This window comes from Onychomys torridus, chromosome 3 (assembly GCF_903995425.1).
Source record: "Onychomys torridus chromosome 3, mOncTor1.1, whole genome shotgun sequence".
NCBI classification, from domain to species: domain Eukaryota; kingdom Metazoa; phylum Chordata; class Mammalia; order Rodentia; family Cricetidae; genus Onychomys; species Onychomys torridus.
The window spans coordinates 45,397,966-45,417,003 of record NC_050445.1 but is presented as its reverse complement, the minus strand read 5'-3'; the positions used below and the strand labels follow the sequence as shown (position 1 = coordinate 45,417,003).

Genomic DNA, 19,038 nt, shown 5'->3' with positions numbered 1-19,038 from the left:
AAATTGTTAGAACTGATTTACCTAAATCAAAGCAATTTTTATCCTAAGATCTCCTTGCCATCAAAGGGAAATGTAATAAACAAACATTGAATAGTATCAATAATAAAAATCTTCATATGTTTCTACAAATTCCTTAAGTATTTCATAGGTGGCAGCCATTCCTACATGATTTATGTAACTATGGAATTCTCTAAAACCCATTAGTAAGACCCTTTTATAGATCTACATGCTTGGGTTGAGAAATGTGCCCACCCTAAGAACTAAAAATGACCAGATTTACAAGTAGGCTATATTCTCCCCATCGCCTCTGCTCATGTAATCTACATTGCACCATACTTTGGTGCTAACCTTCTTCCTACACCAGAGGAGGGTATTTTTCATGGTTGTGTATTACAAATCCAGTGAATTTTAGTGTTTTCTGTCTTCACTGCTCAAGGTGAAAGGCGTTTCCCACTTTCATTCTACCTCTATAGCCTTAATTCAGGCCATCTTCTAGAAGATATCTCCTAACTATATCTCTGCCTCTACACCTATTTAAGAACTGCTACATACAAGGTATGGCTTAAACAAAACAACTTTAGACAGCCCCACTCCTACCACCTATATTAGCTTAGCAAGGGAATAAAACCATTTTGCTTAATAAAGAAAGAATGAACTCCAGATAACATCTGCCAAGAGTATGACTTTTTTTCAACTTGATCAAGCAGTTAAGAAATGCTGACTGGGTTCCTTAAGCTGAATCAAAAGAGTAATTATAATTATTCAACCACCAAGTATTCATTCACCTGTGACAGATGTGAAAATTATAGAAAAGTACTAAGGTGTTAGGTCCATCTCTCAGAACTGCATACAAAGTGGAGAAACACAATTTAACTAATGAAGTTGAGTAATAAAAACAAGGGCTGAGGAAGTAATAGAAATAAAAGTTTAAAAAAAAACACTAATTATTCAAAAAATTCTAAAGGTCACTAATAGTGAAAACAAGACAAAACAGAACCAAACCAAAACAAAAACCAAAATGGATGAGTATGGTAGGAAAAAAAAAGGCAAATCCTTACCAGCCTCAATCCATTCTGAACAAAGAGGGTGGGACAGAACTAGCTACAGGTTTTATTTTCCCTACTCACTCCCTACTTATTTGAGACTACACATACTAAACTCCACATGGCAAGAATTAAACAAGTTAGCTATCACACTACTTGAAAATCAACAGAAATTCACAATAAGATAAGTGAATGTTGCTGGGCACAGTGTGCACACCTTTAATCTCAGCACTCGGGAGGCAGAGGTAGAAGGTCTCAGTGAGTTCAAGACCAGTCTGGTCTACAGAGCAAGTTCCAGGACAGCCAAGACACAGAGAAACCCTGTCAAATAATAAGTGAATCTTGCTTTTTAAGTTTGAGACAATACTCCAGGTAATGATATCATCAGGACTATTAACCCAATGTTAAGTTATCACACATATTCACATATTACATTTAACTTTAAATGAAACCCTAATTTACATAAAGTCTAACTATTCAAACTATACCATAACAACAGATTTCTAAGATTCGCTTCCTCCATAAAACCAGTCGGTTTCCAGCGAATAGGATATGTACATTTCTACATACCTTTCTGCTCTTCTTCAATGTCTGCCTTCATTGCAATTCCTCCCCTTACCTTCTCCATCTGATTGGAACTTAGCCATTCTGGGATTCTTTTTAATCATACTTGAATCCTCTACCAAAAACTGCTTTAATTCAGCCCTCCTTAGTATTTTATGGGAGCATCTATAAACACCTGTGGGATTGCCTGTCACCCCTCTCATTACCCACAGCACATGTCTATACTGCCTCCACCTTACCCAAATATACTCTCCAAGTAAAACCTGGTCTGTAGCTCCCCACCAACATCTACATCTGCCTCTTGGTTATGAAATCCATCTTGACAGACAAAGAAATGCTGTACTAAAAGAATCTGTTCTAACTTTACTCACAAAATACAAACTCCATCAAAAGCAATTCTAACTTTACTCACAAAATACAAACTCCATCAAAAGCAAGCTATTATCGCCAATATGATGTCCAATGTTTCCAATGTGACATGTCTAGAATTAGCCATCAGAAATGGACTTCTACCCTCAAGCTATAATGCACATTTGAATCTTCCCACAAAACTTGATAAAAACAAATGACCAAGCTCTACCTCAGACCTAGAAAATGTAATTATCAAGAAGTTGAACCTAACCACACACATCTAATATCTACCATGATTCCAAAACATACACAAACGTGAAAATACAGGCAAAACCTCTGTTCCCTAACAAACTCTCCTAATTTTCCAAATACTTCCATATCCTTTATCAACCTAATTAGTACCCATTAATCTTATTCAGGTATTGTCCATTCTACAAAGCTTTTCCTTATATACTCTCATCTAGGGTTCTCATCCTTTCATGATAGCTTTTCAGATTTCTATATACTCCTAACCAACACAACCACTCCATGAGATAGCAATCTAATTTGACAGGTAGGAAAAGCAAATATAGAACAGGAGGGTTAAAGGCCTTGTCCAAAGAGATCCTGAGCTTAAACCCACATTTCCTGACTACAAGGCTATAGTTCTGTTTGTGACAGGCAACTCTTGCATATTTACTCTTAAGTACTGACTTATTCATCACTTTACATATTGTTTCCCTCATCAGACACTAAATTCCCCAAAGACAAGCATCAACCTTGATTTTTGGCCTTAACATTCAATTACTCAATACATGTTTGTTCGATCAAACAAGGAATGAAGAACTTGCTTATAATCTGGCACCACAGAACTAGTTTCATTTCTGGACTTCACAGATAGAGCTCTGAATGTATCACATCAGCTTACTACATTTGATCTGACAATGCATTTCACTGTTGTTTTAAACAAAAAAAAGAGAGCAAGGCCTACAAAGATTATTCCAAAACATCGATTTTACATTGCTATTAAACCAAAGTCTCCAAATTTTAGTTAATTTTCACAATAATTTCATCTTACAAAAGAAGGCAACAATGTGGTTTTACATTACTGCAATTCAAAAGGTAAAGTTGATTAATAATATATGTAAAGAAATTGAGCACTGACTACTTGTAACTGATTCAGCAACCCACTTATGCTTACTGTGAGCCATGCTATCTTTATCTATCAAAATATACTCCCACATCTGTCATTTCCTTGAAGCCCTGGGTAAACAACACAGTTAAGCTCTGAGCAATGAGTACACTAGCACATAAATGCAATGTCCTCCATGCCTGAAGTTCATGGGCCTGGTATGTGAACACAGCTACTTATACTAAATACTAAACCGCAGGCAGCTCACATTAAAAAAGCTGGAGATTGTCCTAATCTGAAAACATGGAAAAAATTAATGCTTTTAGAGACTTGCTGGCTGTTTGGAACCTTGGGCTTACACAGGGACACTTTGCTCAGCCTGGAAGGAGGGGACTGGACCTGCCTGTACTGAATCCACTAGGTTTAAATGAATCCCTAGGGGAGTCTTGGCCCTGGAGGAGATGGAAATGGAGGGGAGGGGGGGATGGTGGGGGCAAGAGGGGGGAGGACAGGGGAACCCACGGCTAATGTGTAAAATTATAACACAAATATAATAAAAAAAAAGAAACTTACATTTTAATGGTATTAGTTTTATGTAAAAAATGAAGTTACTCCTTTAACACCACTTTGACAACCAAATCATTAAGGGGGGAAAAAACCCTCACGAAACAACATGATGTAGTGGAAAGTACAAAGAGACCGGACATACAGTTCCAGTTACATTCCTAAATTACTGTGTGACTTGGGGCCAAGGGCTCCATTTTCTCATTTGTTTAAAATACTATATAGAGGAAAGAAGGCCTTGGTTCACCTTTAAAGTTGTCTCCTCATCTTTTTTTTTTTTTTTTTTGACCACTGTTTGCTACTTTGGTTGTGGACTTAGTGTTCTTTACAGTCTAAATTTTAGAACAAGAAATACATCTTAAGTACTGTGGAATGATTTAGTTTCCAAAAGTAGATACAAAGAGTAAGCTCATAAAGTTAACAATTAAGCTGGTAACTCTCCAGAAATTGTCTACTCTTAACTTCTTAAGCAGGTGTAGTCTGATTTGACATACCTAACATTGCTAAGGAAACAATATAGAGTGGTCCTGCTCAGCTGAAACTTCTGTGTGTCCTGGGTGTCAGGGGCAAAGCAAGGGACTAGTCAGCATTTCAACAATCCCCGTTTCAACTCAAGAGTCACCTCGGTAAGATCAAGATAAGGCCTTCACCAGGGAGAACCTTTCCAGCCCAGAAGCGCCTGCAGCCAACGTGATGAATGCTTCCGTCAACAACAAGCATCCCCCCCCCCCCTTCCTCCCACAGTACGCTCGCTCCCAATCCGCCAGCTGGGGCTGGGATTGGCCCCATAGGACCAAACTCAGAATCACTTTTGACTCCAATGGCCAAGAACTACTAGAAATTGTGGCTTCTCTACACATGGCTTCGGAGAGAACGGCAACCCTTCTTATCAATGCAAGGGGGAGGTAAAAAAAAAAACAAACAAAAAAACAGTGTGGCGGAGAACAGAAACTAGGCCTAGGCATAAAGGCTGGAGAAATAAACCCTGTTTCTTTGCAATGGGGAGCAGGCAAAGTATTTCCTGCCCCTTACTCTGATCCGGTGTCCATGAACCTGCACTCCACTTTATCTTCTCCTGGAATCCTAAAAGGGGATCGAAAATCCGATGCGCTTCTCTCCCCATCTGTTCACTCCTAAGACCTCTAAGCATTGTTAAGGAAGATAGCCCAGATCCAGAAGTAGGAAGTAAAGCAAGGGCCAGTGCTGGGATCTGTTCTGAGATTAAGCTGCTGATGCACGAAGGAAATTCCCTTGTGGTCTAGAGTAAAGTTTGAACCTGCTGCAAGGGCGCGGACCCCGACTTGGACTTCTGGGCAGGCCTGCAGAGGTGACACTCCCTTGTTCTCCAGCAGCTCCGGGAGGCGGCTCCTGGCAGGGCCGGCCTGCACCCGGGGAGCAGGGCGAGGGCAGTACCAGGGCCCGGGAGGCTGGAGGCCTGGCCCGCAGCGGGACCCCAGCCTCGCCGCGCCCGCCCCCCCTTCTCCCTCCTACTCTCCAGTCCCCCAGCCCGAACCCGCCAGGGGACGTTGGGGGTGGCGACAGGGGTCTCGGCCACTGACCACACATTTCTTGCCGAGGAAGGAGAAGAGCGACTCGTTCTCCTGCGGGGTGAGCAGCAGGGAGCCGACGTTGGTGACTCTCCGCGTAGGCTGCTGGCCCGAGCTCATGGTGTCGCCGGCGGGGTGGAGCGTCCAGGGCTGACTCCTCAGGAGGTGGGCGAGCACTGGGTCCCACTCTGGGTGACAGGGGCGCGGGCCGGCAGTCACAGGCGCAGCATCCCGCCGCTCCTCCGGCGCGCGGAGGCCGAGGGAAGGAGCTGACGGCGGGCGCCCCGGGACCGCGTGCCGACAGGGAAGCTCCCGGCTCCCGCCCGGCTCGGCTCGGCTCGGGCCGGATGGTCGTTGTCCTCGCACTCCCGGCGGCTGCGCTGAACTCGCTACTCCCCCAGTCGTCCGGCGGCGGCGGCGGCGGCGGCGGCTGCCGCACAATCCAACATGGCAGCGGGGGCGGGCGAGACCACGGGACGCGGGACGCGGGGGAGCGCGCCGGAAACGCGGCGCGGCCGGACACCCCCTCGCTGGCTGCGCGCCGGGGCGTGTCCAGACACGGCCCCGCCCCCTTCCGGGTGCAGCGAGGCCCGCGCCCGGCTCTGCAGGGATCGGGGTCCTGTTGTGGGCTCGGGCCCCCCCCCCCCCCCCGGGCCGCCGCGCGCGTGCGCAGACTCTGACCCAGGCGGGGAGGCGGAGTCCGGCGCACCCCCGGAGCTGGACTCTTCCTTGCCGCAGCGCACACCTTTGCGGGGCGTCCGATCCGCGTGGTCAGTGTTTGTCAGGCACCGAAGTGGGACTCTCGGACCGCCTGTCAGGTCTTGATTAGCTGGAGCGGTCGGCCAGCGTCAGGTGCCTCGGGTTTCTCGAACGCAGTGCCGCCTGCCACCGGGGGCGTGGAGGAAGGGACCTTTGCCGGGAGGTGGAAAGACGTCTTCAGAGATGTCAAAAACGGACCCACTTACAAAAGACTCCACCACCCGCCTGGCGGATCTCGTGGGATAAACGTGTGTAGTATTTACACTCGAATTTTCTGAGCCCCGAATGCCACGTTTTTTTTTTTCTTGTCTTGTGAATTGGAAACTACCCCTCCCCATCTTTCTCTGTCTCGAATTCCAAAGATCTTCTTGTCTTTTTATTCAAGATAAATATGCGCATTTGGGAATGTACAGGAATATGCCTTGCTTCTTTTATACTTAAGAGTTAATTTCATGGTTCTGTTGGTGCTGGGACTTAGGCCTGGTGTGTACTCAGCCAACTGAGCAATATTCCCAGCACAAGTAAATACTGAGAATTTTTCATTACTGTGTTGTAGAATATCAAAGATTAATAGCAAATAATATGGTTTAAAGAAAAACGAAAAAATAAACTTTTAAAATTTGGAATATAGAAATGGTCAATCAGATTGCAGTGAATTATATAAAATGTACATCTAACCATTCTTCACATTAAGGATACAATTTATCAGATAAATTGTACTAACGGTGTTTGCTAATTATTCAATTTCAAACACTTGCATATTAAAATTTTTATGACAAACTAGTAAATCTATGATAGCTCTCAATACATTGGTAAACCATTACCAATGAAGCGAAAACATAAAAGTTTTAAGGCTGCCTATAATACTGTGAAATTGAGTGAACAGGAACAATCTGCAAAGGTAGATGAGAGCATATACTCTTAGGAGTACTCATAATATATAGATATTTCAAATTAAACAAATTTTACAATTTTAAGGGGAAAATTAACCTTTAAAAGTGGCAAGACTTTATAAAATAATTAGGTGTAAAACATACACTGGTGGAAGTGCAAACCACTTTTGAATCACAGAGCTAACAAACCTGAAAGACATCAGCTTGTGTTTTATTAAAAATGCACCTCTTATTTACTGGAAGCACAGTGACAACTAATATCATTAGAAATTCTTGGGAAATGATTCTGCCCTGACGTTTTCAAACATATGAACTTAGTATAGGCTGTGTAGGCTACAGTTGGTTCAAGGTTAAAGTTCCAGTTAGATCTTTCAAATATATGCAGGAATTGCTTTTCTCTCTCAGGTTCCTCATCTGTAAAATGAAATTACTCTTTCACAAAGGTAACATAGTGGAAATTGGGAGTTACACCTACTTAAAACTGTAAAGTAAGATAGCCTGATACACAGGGTTTACTCAACTCCTGCCTGTCATTTGCCGTCATTGCTTATGATTCTTAGACTAGAGCAGTGGTTCTCAACCTGGGTCCCGACCCTTTCAGGAATCCGATATTATGACTCATGACAGGAGCATAACTATAGTTATGAAGTAACAACAAAATAATTTTATAGTTGTGGGGTCACAATTCTCAAATTTATGCCAGTGAGTTTGGAGTATAATCTCTCTTCCTTAGTGATCGGTCTACATGTTTCGCCAAACAGGTTGTTTTATCCCATTATGATAAAATACCAAAACTGTTAATACTATAATTCTAGACAGGCCTGTTAATTAGTAAAATCCAAGAAGCTTGGATATAGCCCCAAAAATGCCTGCTTAATGTGTGCAAGGTCCTGGATTCAATCCTCTTCACCGACAAACAAACAAAGAAGTCAAAAAAAAAAAGGAATAAATATTTTGAGAGTGTCTGTAGGAGGGTTTGGAGGGAAGATACCTGGGAGGGGCTGGAGGAAGGGAAGGGAGAAAGTGATGTAATTCTACTTTCATTTAAAAAGGTGTACAAAATTAGAAAGAACAATTTTTGAACTAAAAATACCAGCTCTCATAGACCACTGAACTGCTTTGAAAACAGACATGAGGGAAAACTGGAAACAAACGCTGTGGACTGGTAAGTGAATGGCAGTAGGTGTGTGTCTCAGAACTTGTTGGGAAGGACCTATTGAGTTCCAGTCATTTCACGTACTTTTACTAGCCTGTGTTTCTTGTTTGTATTGTCTGCTTGTTTTCCTTCTCAGTTAATCTTTAACCCAAGAACAGCTTTCATTCACCGTTGTCTGTTTTCTTTAGACTTGAAGGTGAAAAATTAGGATGACTATAGGGCTTTTTTTCTCAATCCCAAATTATTTCTTTATGTCCTTCACAAAATTTTAAATCTAGTACTTTGTCCACAGAATTACAACTTCAGTTCTTATTTCCAACCCTTTATTTTTCTCTCAGGACTTTCCCGATACCTTGACAGTCTTAAAGCACAAAAATTTAAGAATGAATATTTCATTGGAAATGAGACCTCCTTATTTATTTGAACATGTGAACAGAGTATTGGGGAAGTTCCTCTTTATAGTACACAAAGGGTACTATTTTCTACATTCAATTGAGATCAAGAAGTATTAGCAATATTTGTTTCCAAAGCCCAGCAAGTCCTGACTTTTATTTTTGATAGTATAACTCTAGCAGAGCACAAGACAGCTTTCATTGTTTGCTCTGACAAGTCATTTTCTTATCTTACATTCTTTTTGCCCAGTTTGAGATACTGGATTTGGTCCAGGAAATAAGCATCTGATTTTCCTTCAACTACATGTTCTGAAGTTTGTTAGCTAGGCTAAAAAAAGTAGGGATTTTTATCTTCATACATCTGCTATATTAAAATGTATAAAAATAGAACAAATAAAAAAGTAACTCTTGCATTTACTTCTTTCATGTGGTTTTCCTTCCCTAAACTAAAATCTCTCCTAGTACTTTATTTTCTGCTGTCTTGCTTTGCTATGATCCTTTAAAGTGAACCCTTCATTTTGACGGAAAACCTTGGAGTAATATATTTATAGAAGCGAGGGCATATTTTCAGATGTCTTCCATGCTACTGTAACTATACTTTGCACATTTTTCTTGTTCTGTTCTTCAGTTATCCATTTTTCTTCTTTACAGATGTCAGTATGCATGTACTGTTACAAGTCTCTGAAACACACTACTGCCCTGGTTAATGTCAATAATTTAAAATGTACCGACACCCTTCTCAGTGGGAGAATGTGATAATAGCAGCACACAGGGATCTATGGCATTCAGCCATTGTAGCCATAATTGCTGGTACTTACGTGCTGCCTAGCTGTGGGAGAACTGATTTATAGAGACACAACAGCAGATCTGGATGCTGCAGAGAAGATGAATACGGCTCCTTTCACTGCAGCCTCCAAGTGGCATGGGTGTAAAACATCCACGTCGCAGAATGTCTATGCATGTTTTTGTGTAAGCATTATGTAAGTGGGGAAACTTTAGAGGATCTGTTCTAGTACATATTTTCTCCAGTTAAATGTGGAATGCTTTGTTTGTTATCAAAAACAAAGCTGACAAACTAATTTTTTCTCCTGTTCAAATTCATTTTAAGTACAACATACTTTGTGAATTACTTTTAAAGAATTGACAGATTATCTGCAACCCATTCACATTCTTCATTGATTTTAGTGGGAAATTGAGTTCTTACTCAGTGTTAATGAATTACCTGTGATAGCTCTTGCAGCTCTATGGCCTGGTCCCCAGACACCTAAAACATACTTTTACTTATGAAGTGATTTGAAGAAGCGTGCTATAGCTCCCATGATGCTGCTTACTTCTGTTCCAGCTGCTGGTCTTTAACTTTAATGAATATTCAATAGCTATTACTTTAATTATTCCAAACGAGAGAGGGGAGATATTAGTTCTTTATTATAATGGTTCTTAGATAACTTGAAGATCCCGTATGTCTCCATAGCTTGGCTGATAGATAGCTTTAGGTAAAGGATATTACCTCATCTGCATATAACTTAAAACTTCATTTGTTTTTTTTTTAATTTTTATTATTCCTCTGAGACTTTCATACAATGTGTTTTGATTGATATGCACCCTCTCCTCCAACTCTTCCCAGATCTACCTCCCCTTCCCCACCCACCCAACTTTGTATCCTCTTTCAAATTATCATTTTTAAGCCCACCAAGACCAAATTTTGCTGCCCAAATAGTCTTGGATGAATGGCTTTCTACTGGTGCATAGTCAACTTACCAGGGGCTACACTCTTAAAAGAAATTCTCCTCCCAGCAGTTAACAATTGCCAATAGCTCAATGGTTAGGGGTGGGATGTCATGCCTAACACTCATCTCTGTGCGGGGATTTGGCATATAAGCTTACACAGGTTTCATGCTGTCTCAATTGACTGTGAGTTCATATGTGCAGATGCCCTGCTATCTAGAACATACTGTTTCCTTATAGTCATCTATCAGCCCTGATTCTTAAACTCTTCCCACCCTCCACTACCACAATGAAAACTGAGCATTGGGAGGAGTAGATGGTTGATGACTGAGCATTCTATAGTCTCTTATTTCCTGCACTTTGACAGGTCTCAATAGTTAACCATCTACTGCAAATGGAAGCTTCTCAGATAAGGGTTGAGAGATAAAGTATCTAAGAATGTAAAGATAAGTCATTAGGAGCTGTTTAATTATACATCCATTTATGAAAATAATAGTAGTAGATTCACCCTTAGTGCCCATAGCCTGTGTAGCCATAGGTTCTTGGTCCATCGAAGGTACCAGGTATGGGATTCAGCTTATTGAGAGGGTGTTAAATCCAATCAGACTGGTTGGTTACTCCCATGATTTGATACCACTATTACACTATCTAATAGAAAGGTCTTGCCAGGTCAGTCATTATGGTAGCTCACAAGATTTACACCTGGATATGCTTGATGATTATTTATCTCCTGCACTAGCATGCATGGGACTATGAGAGCTAGCTAGTAGTGATGAATTGGGTCAGTACCAACTTGATTTCTCCATGTTCTATGAGTCAAATACCTGGTGTCTTCAGTGATAGGCTGAAGCAATAGGTCAAATTCTGGAGGGTAATGAAGAACCATCGAAATAGCCTGTAAAGTTTGGGTGTTTATGGGATCACAATGGCCAACAGTTTCAAAAGAAGTAACTGATTTCCTGGCAATTTTTTTTTTTTTTTTTTTTTTTTTTTGGTTAACTTCTGGTGTCTACTAGGGGAATCATTGCTGTTATAGGGTGTAATGGTTTAAATAAGAACGGCCCCAATAGGTCATATATTTGGACACTTAGTCACCAGGGAGTGGTGCTGCTTGAGATGAATCAGGAGGTATGGCCATGTTAGAGTAGGTGAGACCTCATTGGAGGAAGTGTGTCACTGTGGGTGGGCCTTGAGGTTTCAGAAGCCCAAGTCAGGCCCAGTGTTGCCTCTTCCTGCTGCCTGCAGATCAAAATGTAGAACTGCTAGTTACTTTTCCAGCAACATGTCTGCCTAAGTGTCACCATGCTCCCTGTCATGAGGATAATGAACTAAACTTCTGAAACCATAAGCAAGCCCCAATTAAATGTTTTCTTTTATAAGAGTTGCCTTGGTCATGGTGTCTTTTCATAGCAATGGAACACTGACTAATGCAATTCACAATAGCCTCAAAAAGTTTTTTGCAATAAATCTAATTGAGGAAGTGAAAGACTTGTACAGAAAAAACATTGAGAAACTAAAAAATAAAATAAAATAAAGTAAATAATAAATTGAAGAAGGTACTAAAGTTACCAGAAGATGAAAAGACCTCCCATTCTCATGTGTTGACAGGATAACATTGTGAAAATGGCCATTCTACCAAAAGCAATCTACAGATTTAACACTATCCCCACCTAAATTCCAATGCAGTTCCTCACAGAAATTGGAGAAATAATCTTAAACTTCATATGGAAGTACAAAAGACTTGGGATAGCCAAGGCAATTCTAAATAACAGCACAACTGCTAGAGTTGCCACCCTTAAGGATTTCAAGTAATACCTACAGAGCTAGATGAAAACAACATGGTGCTAGCATAAAAACAGACTCGTTCTTCAATGGGATAGAATTGAGAGCCTATGTATACACCCACACTCCTACTGTCACATGAGTTTTGATGAAGAAGCCAACAATACATACTGGAGAAAAGACAGCATTTTCAACAAATTGTGTTGGCCAAGCTTGATAGCTACAGGTAGAAAAATGAAACTTGACTTGCACCTCTGAACAAAACTCAACTCCAGAGGATCAAAGACCTCAACATAAAACCTTATATCTGACTCTAGTAAAGGAAAAAGCAAGGGGTATATTTGAATTCATTGGCGTAGGAAAGTATTTTCAAAATAGTAACTCAACATCATAGACATTAAGATCAACAATTCATACATGACTTCATGAAACTAAACTTTATTTAAAAGCAAAAGACATCACTCGAGTTAACATACAGCTTACAGAATGAGAAAAAATACTATATCAGCTATATATCTGACAGGATTAGTATCTGGAATATATAAAAAAAACTAAACATTGAGAAAAAACAATTTTTGAAATGAGGCACAGAATTAAACAATGTTCTCAAAAGATGAAGCAGAAATGTCTGAAAACCATTTTTTAAAAAACATTCAACATCCTTAACCATCAGGTCAAATTAAAACTACTTTGAGTTTAATCTCATCCTGGTCAGAATGGCTAAGGAAAACAAAATAAAACAATAAATACTGGTATGGATGTAAGGAAAGGGGAAGACTTACTCACTGCTAGTGGGAGTGCAAACTTCTGTAGTCACTATGGAAATCAATGTGGAGATTCCTCAAAACTGCTAAAAATAAATGTACCACATTATCCAGCTATATCACTCATGAACATTCATAACTGCTCTCATGTTCATTGCTTCTCTATTCACAATATCTAGGAAAGGGAAACAGCCTTGATGTTTGTGATAGTTTGAATAAAAATGGCTCCATAGGCTCTTAGGGACTGACACAATTGGGAGGTGTGACCTTGGAATAGGCATGGCATTGTTGGAGGAAGGATGTCACTGGGGGTGGGCTTTAAGGTCTAAGAAGTACAAGCCGCCTTGTTTCATCCCTTTTGCAGCTAGAAACTATACCTAAGTTTCATTGCTCCAATGAAGTCTCAACTGTTGTCATGTTTGGGTTCAGAGACTATAAGTCCACCACTAATATTAGGAGCTGCAAATGAGAACCCCAAAAGTATTGGAAATGAGTAAATGAAAAAAACAAACAAACTTGGATTTGAGGAGAAATAGATGAGTAGTTTTGAAATAAGATTGCCCTAGCACCATTAGCATCACCTGAAAACTTGCAAGAAATTCAAATTCACATGCTCACACTGGACCTGAATTAGTAACTCTCAGATAGGATTCACTAATCTATGCACAACAAAAAAAGCTCCTAGAGATTTTGATGATGTCCTGCATGAGGACATCCCAAGGACTTGAGTTTACCACCTCCCAAGCTTGTAAAGCATATAGCTATACACTAGCTATGTCTGTATCTCATTACTTCTGTAGAGTGGGTCTTCATGATAAATCACTGGGATTCTTGTCAGGCTTAAGTCTTGGATAGAGTAGAATCTACAGGCCACATATCAGGTGAAACAGGTGCTAGAGTAAGCGGAACTCATTGTTCTAAGCTCATATAGTAACAAGACCCACAATCTTAATAATGTGCCTGAACCATTTTTATTATTCTATTTAATAATTTGTGGAATTAGTAACCACTAGTGTCATTTCCAGCTCTAAATTCTATGGCCAACCTCATAGTTTTTGGATTTAGAATGTAACCAACATTTGAAACATAATGGGTAAAAGTAATGCATGAGAGAATGTAAATAATATTACATCTATCATTATTACTGTAAGCCCCTTGAGGCACGTGAGTAGCCAGGACTCACCCCTGAGGACCTCCAACTGCCAGGCTTTGTCCATAGAACACTCTTAAGTCCATTCGGGCCAGACCCATCCCTAGCAGGTGGCCACCCTACAGAGCAAAAAGCCCAAGATCAGGCCACAAAACCCCATGAATCCTAGGTACCCTGGAAAGCTGTGCTCCTAAGAAACCTTATACAAAGCCTGCTTCTGGCTCTGTTCTTTGCTGCTTCTCTCTGAGCAGAGGGAGCCACCCTCCTGTGTCTTTCCCAATAAATTTCTTGTGTGAGGTTTGTTGTACAATGTGACTTTGTGGTATTCCTTGACTCCTGACTGATTTTCTCCTTTGAGCTGTAACACTTACAAATACTTTTTTGACTGTATAAAATGAATATATAAACCCTACTTTATGCCTGGACTCCACTGTTGCGTGGGATAGTAAGAATTACAGTCTACCCAATTTAAATGCCCTCTGTTTAGTTAGTTCAGAGCAGAAATGAATGGGCATTTGGTAACTAATATTTGATGAAATTCTTTGTCTAGTATGTGTCATGCATATTAAGTTCTAGGTTTTGTGCAGACCTGTGCCCCATCTTCAAGAGAGCCTGAGATTCTAAACTCAACATCAGGGATCTACAATTTCCTAGGTCAGAAATTCCCCAGGGGAAGGAAGGATATTCAAAAGGGACCCAACAGCTAATTGATTTAATTGAGAGCAGATGAAGCTCCAAGATACTGAATGACTGAGGAGATCTTTTTTTGCAGAAAAAGCAGTAAGAGAGAGTAGCGAACACAAATACCTGTTTTCCAGTTGTGTCTGCCTGATGACATTTTGTATTCCTCCTTACATGCATATTACATGCATAGCATTTGACAATCACTAAATCAGTGAGAATGTGTCAATTCATTGTGACTAGAATGTAACATTATTCATTGTTTTTTTGTGATTGTTTTAAATAAATATATAACATGTTGACCATATTAAATATATATAACATGATTTAGTCAGAGTCAGTGACCATGTTGAAGCAGTTTCCTTATTCTTATTCAGAACTCATTTGACCCAGTGTCTTTATTTAGAAACAATGCATTAGAGTAGGCAGGGACCTTAGCAATTATGCAGTCCAAACTCCTCATTTACCTGTCTCTAAAAATGGAAAAGACAGAAAAGTGGATAGGCATATGTGGATGTCTTTGGTTTGTTGCACAGCGACAACTGTTGATTACAGATCTCTAAAATTTCTTTAAAAGGCAGCATAATGTAAAGTAACAAATGTAGACAGTATAGCCAGATCTGGGTTGAAGATTAGCTCTGTTAGTGGTCACATTACTAAATTTCATTGTAAACCATGGAGATAAACTCATTTCACAAGATTCTTGTGAACATAAAGTTGTAGGAAATAAAGTTGCAACAAAATAGTAGCACCTGCTACAAAGCCTAGCTGGTACTCAGCAATCAAATCTAAGAGCCTACCACATAGAAGATGTACTACCATTCAACCATATACATTTGTACTCTGAACATATAAACACATAGAACCAGAAGACCAGAACCCAGAGCAGAACAAGTTTGAAAACTCATTTAAAAAAAAAAAAAAAAAAAAAAGAAGAAGAAGAAGAAGAAGAAGAAAGAAAGAAAACTCATTTTCTCCTATTTTTCTGCTGTTGGCCCTTTGATAGTCACAGGTTTGAGATATTAGGATTAGACCTCTGAATCTTAAACCTAGATTGCCAAGCATAACTGATTTGTTGACACTCCTTTCTCTTTGTTCTTTGCTAGGATTTGGAAAGGAATCACACTGAGCACTTGGATAAGCTTCCTTAGAGCAGTGGTTCTCATCCTTCCTAACGCTTGCGACTCTTTCATGTAATTCCTTATGTTGCAATGACCCCCAACCATAAAGTTATTTTCGTTGCTACTTCATAACTTATTTTGCTACTGTTATGAATCATATGTAAATATTTGTGCTTTTCGATGGTCTTAGGCGACCCCTGTGTAAGGGTCATTAGACACCCCCCCCCCCTCAAGGGTTCTCAACCCATGGCTCAGAGGCAGACTCTGTAGTCAGGCACACATATTTATTGAGTAAATGTTTTTCAGAAACGTAAGGAAAGAAACGAAAGAACGTGGATAGTGGAGGGAAAAGCAACACAGATGACATGGTCTTGGATAAATTCTTGTAGCTCTGGCATGAATCACTCAGCAGAATCATCTTGAGGCAAGAAGGTCAGTATGCAGGAGGAGCAGCCTGGGGAGTGGCTTCCATTAGACAAGCCTCCAACAGCCAGACCATAAGCAGGAAGCACTCAGAGCTTTAGCAAGTAGGTGATGGAGTAGGCAAGGCGATCCAACTGGCACTGTAATTTCTTTGCAAGGTTGGTTTCCCAATCTGTTCTTTATTTGCATCCAAAATGTGCCAAATTATGGTTTTGAAAATTTATAGGGACATAAATTTGCTCGTTTCTGCCCGCCAAAGTGTTGGACTCTGGCACTTAGGTGGTGGTGGTAGGAAGAGCTGTATGTGGCTAATTCCCACAAGAGTTTTGAGTAGCGTAGTGACACCCCGAGGCCTAAGGTGTCAAGAAGGGGTTCTGTCAGCTGCCGCTCTGCAGGGCAAGGATGGCGATATACACAAGTGCTTAAGGAAAAAGAATATTTGAGTAGACACTGTCCTTTCACCAAATCAATTCATGGCTTTTCTCAGCTCAATAATTACAGGAACTTGACATCACTTACTACCAGTGATTACTAAAGCATAATCCTTTATGAAGACCCCGAAGCATTGGAGGCTTCTGCTCTATTAAGGTTTACATTCTTGCTATCAGTTCTAGCTTTCTAACATCTGAGACTTTGAAAAAGGAACTTAAAAGCTGCTTTTGCTAAAAGAGCCTTGGCCCCTTACTTGGGCTCACAGTGTAACCAAAAGCAGGATGAAAGCCGGGCACGTGTGTGCTTATTTTGTGTCTGTCTATTCCCTTTACTTCCACTGCAAACACAGAGCTATGTTGCTGTCTTTCAGCTTTCCTTTTGGGTCACCTTGGGTTCCCCAAACACAACTTTGTAGAACAGATCACCTTTTAAATGAGAGTCGTTATCTACAAATGTGAGGTCATACTCTGGAGCAAAAGCGGCCATCTTCAAGGAACCAGACTGATTGCCCTCCAGGCATGATACTGATAAGGACAGGTGGGCCACCTTGTAGAACTAGAACTGAGACAAGATCAGCCAGACCACACCTTGGCCAGGACTGCTCAATCATGTATTCTAGCCTCTCAATTCTTTCTCTTCTATAAGTACTTTAGAGGTAGACTTGGATTTTTTTTCTTCCCAAAGTGGCTGCATTGAATAAATCTTCCTTTAAAATGACCATCATGTGTCATTTTAAATTGGCATATTGGGGACAAGTAGCCTAACCTAGTTTTGGAGGGGCTTTCTGGAGGTCAAGGTGTTGTCCCCAAAACCCTAGTTACAACCATAGAGAAATGTGGATATCAAAAAAGAAAAAGAAAGTCAGTTGACATAGGATGTGTTGATTGGGTTGCAGTTGAGAAGTCACAGAATATTTTACATAGTATAAAAAATGAATTTAATCCAGAACTTTGTTTTCATAAATGATAGGAATGAGGCCACATGGAGACCACAAAGAAACTCAGAGATCAGCAAGAGAAAGTCACTGCGACACTGAAGCTGGACGGAGAGCTGGAGTTGCTGAACAGAAAGTAGATGCTTAGTGGTTTATGCAGTGGACTCGTGCAAGAGGAAACACATTCAGGCAAGAAGAGAGAAAAGTTTCCTGGTTTCTTTCTTTATCTGGTCCTCCAGTACCCTGCTGGAGCCCAGGGGCTTAGCCCAGCTGGAATGCACCTTACTTAAATGCTGGGAAGTGTGCTGTGTAGGGTCAGACCCTCTACAATCCACTTCAGAGAAGAGGAAGGTGAGAAACCACTACAGCAGGGAAGAGTCAAGGACAGATGCAATAATGATTGCTAAGATAAGAGTGGAGGGCTGCATTTTTGCCTTCTGAGTTCCCAGTACCCAAATGTCATTCAGAGTAGAGTGTGTCCTATCTCCCAATTCATTTCCTTATGGCTCTTCAGAGCTTCTGTTCATTACTAGCTTTTTAAATCATGTGTTGATAACAAGATTCCATATGTGATGTTCCTTGTGCATTTCCTGTAATAGAGACCTACTGTTCTGTAATTTAATGTCCACAATCCCAGACAGTAGTAGCCTCCTTTATATTTTGTTGCTTTACCCTCTAGCCACAGAATACCGACAGAGGAGGGTATACACCCAACCCTTATCTGAGCAATCAGAATAGTCTCCCTAGATCTGTGAATCACATGCACTATAGACGTTCTGTTTGCCAGATACATTTAATTGCAGTGGGCTGGCACAAGGAAACTTGGGGGATATGCTCTGACTGTTTTCTGTGCACTTGAATGAATGAGGAAGCAATGTTAACCCAGAAAGCACAATGGGGTAAACTCACAGGAAGAGGCAGAGAAGGGAGGAGAGTCAAGTGAGAGCCACCCAAAGCTGTGCAGTTCCAGGTTCCAGTTCTTCAGAAGACCTGCTTTCACTTTCTGCCCCCGATTAGGAGAAATGCTGTGCAAATATTCCACGGCCTACACAAATCCTTCCTCATTTGTTATTTTCCATCACATACAAGCAAAACGATCCTTACCAAGGTAATGTTTTCACAAACAGTTTAAAAATGAAACTGGGTGGTGGTGGCACATTACTTTATTCCCAGCACTTGGAGACAGAGCCAGGTGGATCTCTGTGAGTTTGAGGCCAGCCTGGGCTACAGAGTGAGTTACAGGAAAAGGCTCCAAAACTACCCTGAGAAACCTTGTCTCCAAAAACAAAAAAAATTAAATTATGAGCTATGGACCAGCAAGATGGCTCAGTGGATAAAGGCACTTTCCACCAAACCTGACAACCTGGGACCCACCTAGCAGAAGAAGAGAATCTATTGGTGAAATTATTAAGGCCACTCCACGTAGTTAAAAGGGAGGTTTATTTTGTGGGGTAACTTACAAGTGAAGGGATAGGTTGGAGGGTCTAGCAAAGGTATGGCGCAGTCTGGCGGTGTTCTCTGGAGAACTCTGCTCAGTCTACCTCCTGCATCCAGCGTCCCCCAACCAAGAGAGTGCGACCCTCCTCTCTATCTTGGGTCTTCCCTTCCTCCTCCGCCCCGCCTTCTGGGCGTGACCATTACAGAAG

General features: G+C 41.0%; 1 protein-coding gene and 1 long non-coding RNA gene across 2 annotated transcripts in view; one reads left to right on the top strand and one right to left on the bottom strand.

The window, feature by feature from the left end:
- Wasl (WASP like actin nucleation promoting factor) overlaps positions 1–5,642 on the bottom strand; it is a 57,487-nt gene extending 51,845 nt beyond the window's left edge. Inside the window, exon 1 of the mRNA XM_036180999.1 lies at positions 5,193–5,642. Coding sequence (XP_036036892.1) covers positions 5,193–5,300 — 108 coding nt within the window. The 5' untranslated portion in view covers positions 5,301–5,642. The remainder of the gene's footprint in view (positions 1–5,192) is intronic.
- Positions 5,643–5,826: 184 nt separating this feature from the next.
- Positions 5,827–18,564, top strand: LOC118579600. The gene is made up of 3 exons (XR_004944482.1): positions 5,827–6,187; positions 15,910–16,035; positions 17,428–18,564. It is a non-coding gene; the product is annotated as an uncharacterized LOC118579600 (long non-coding RNA).
- Positions 18,565–19,038: the final 474 nt, after the last annotated feature.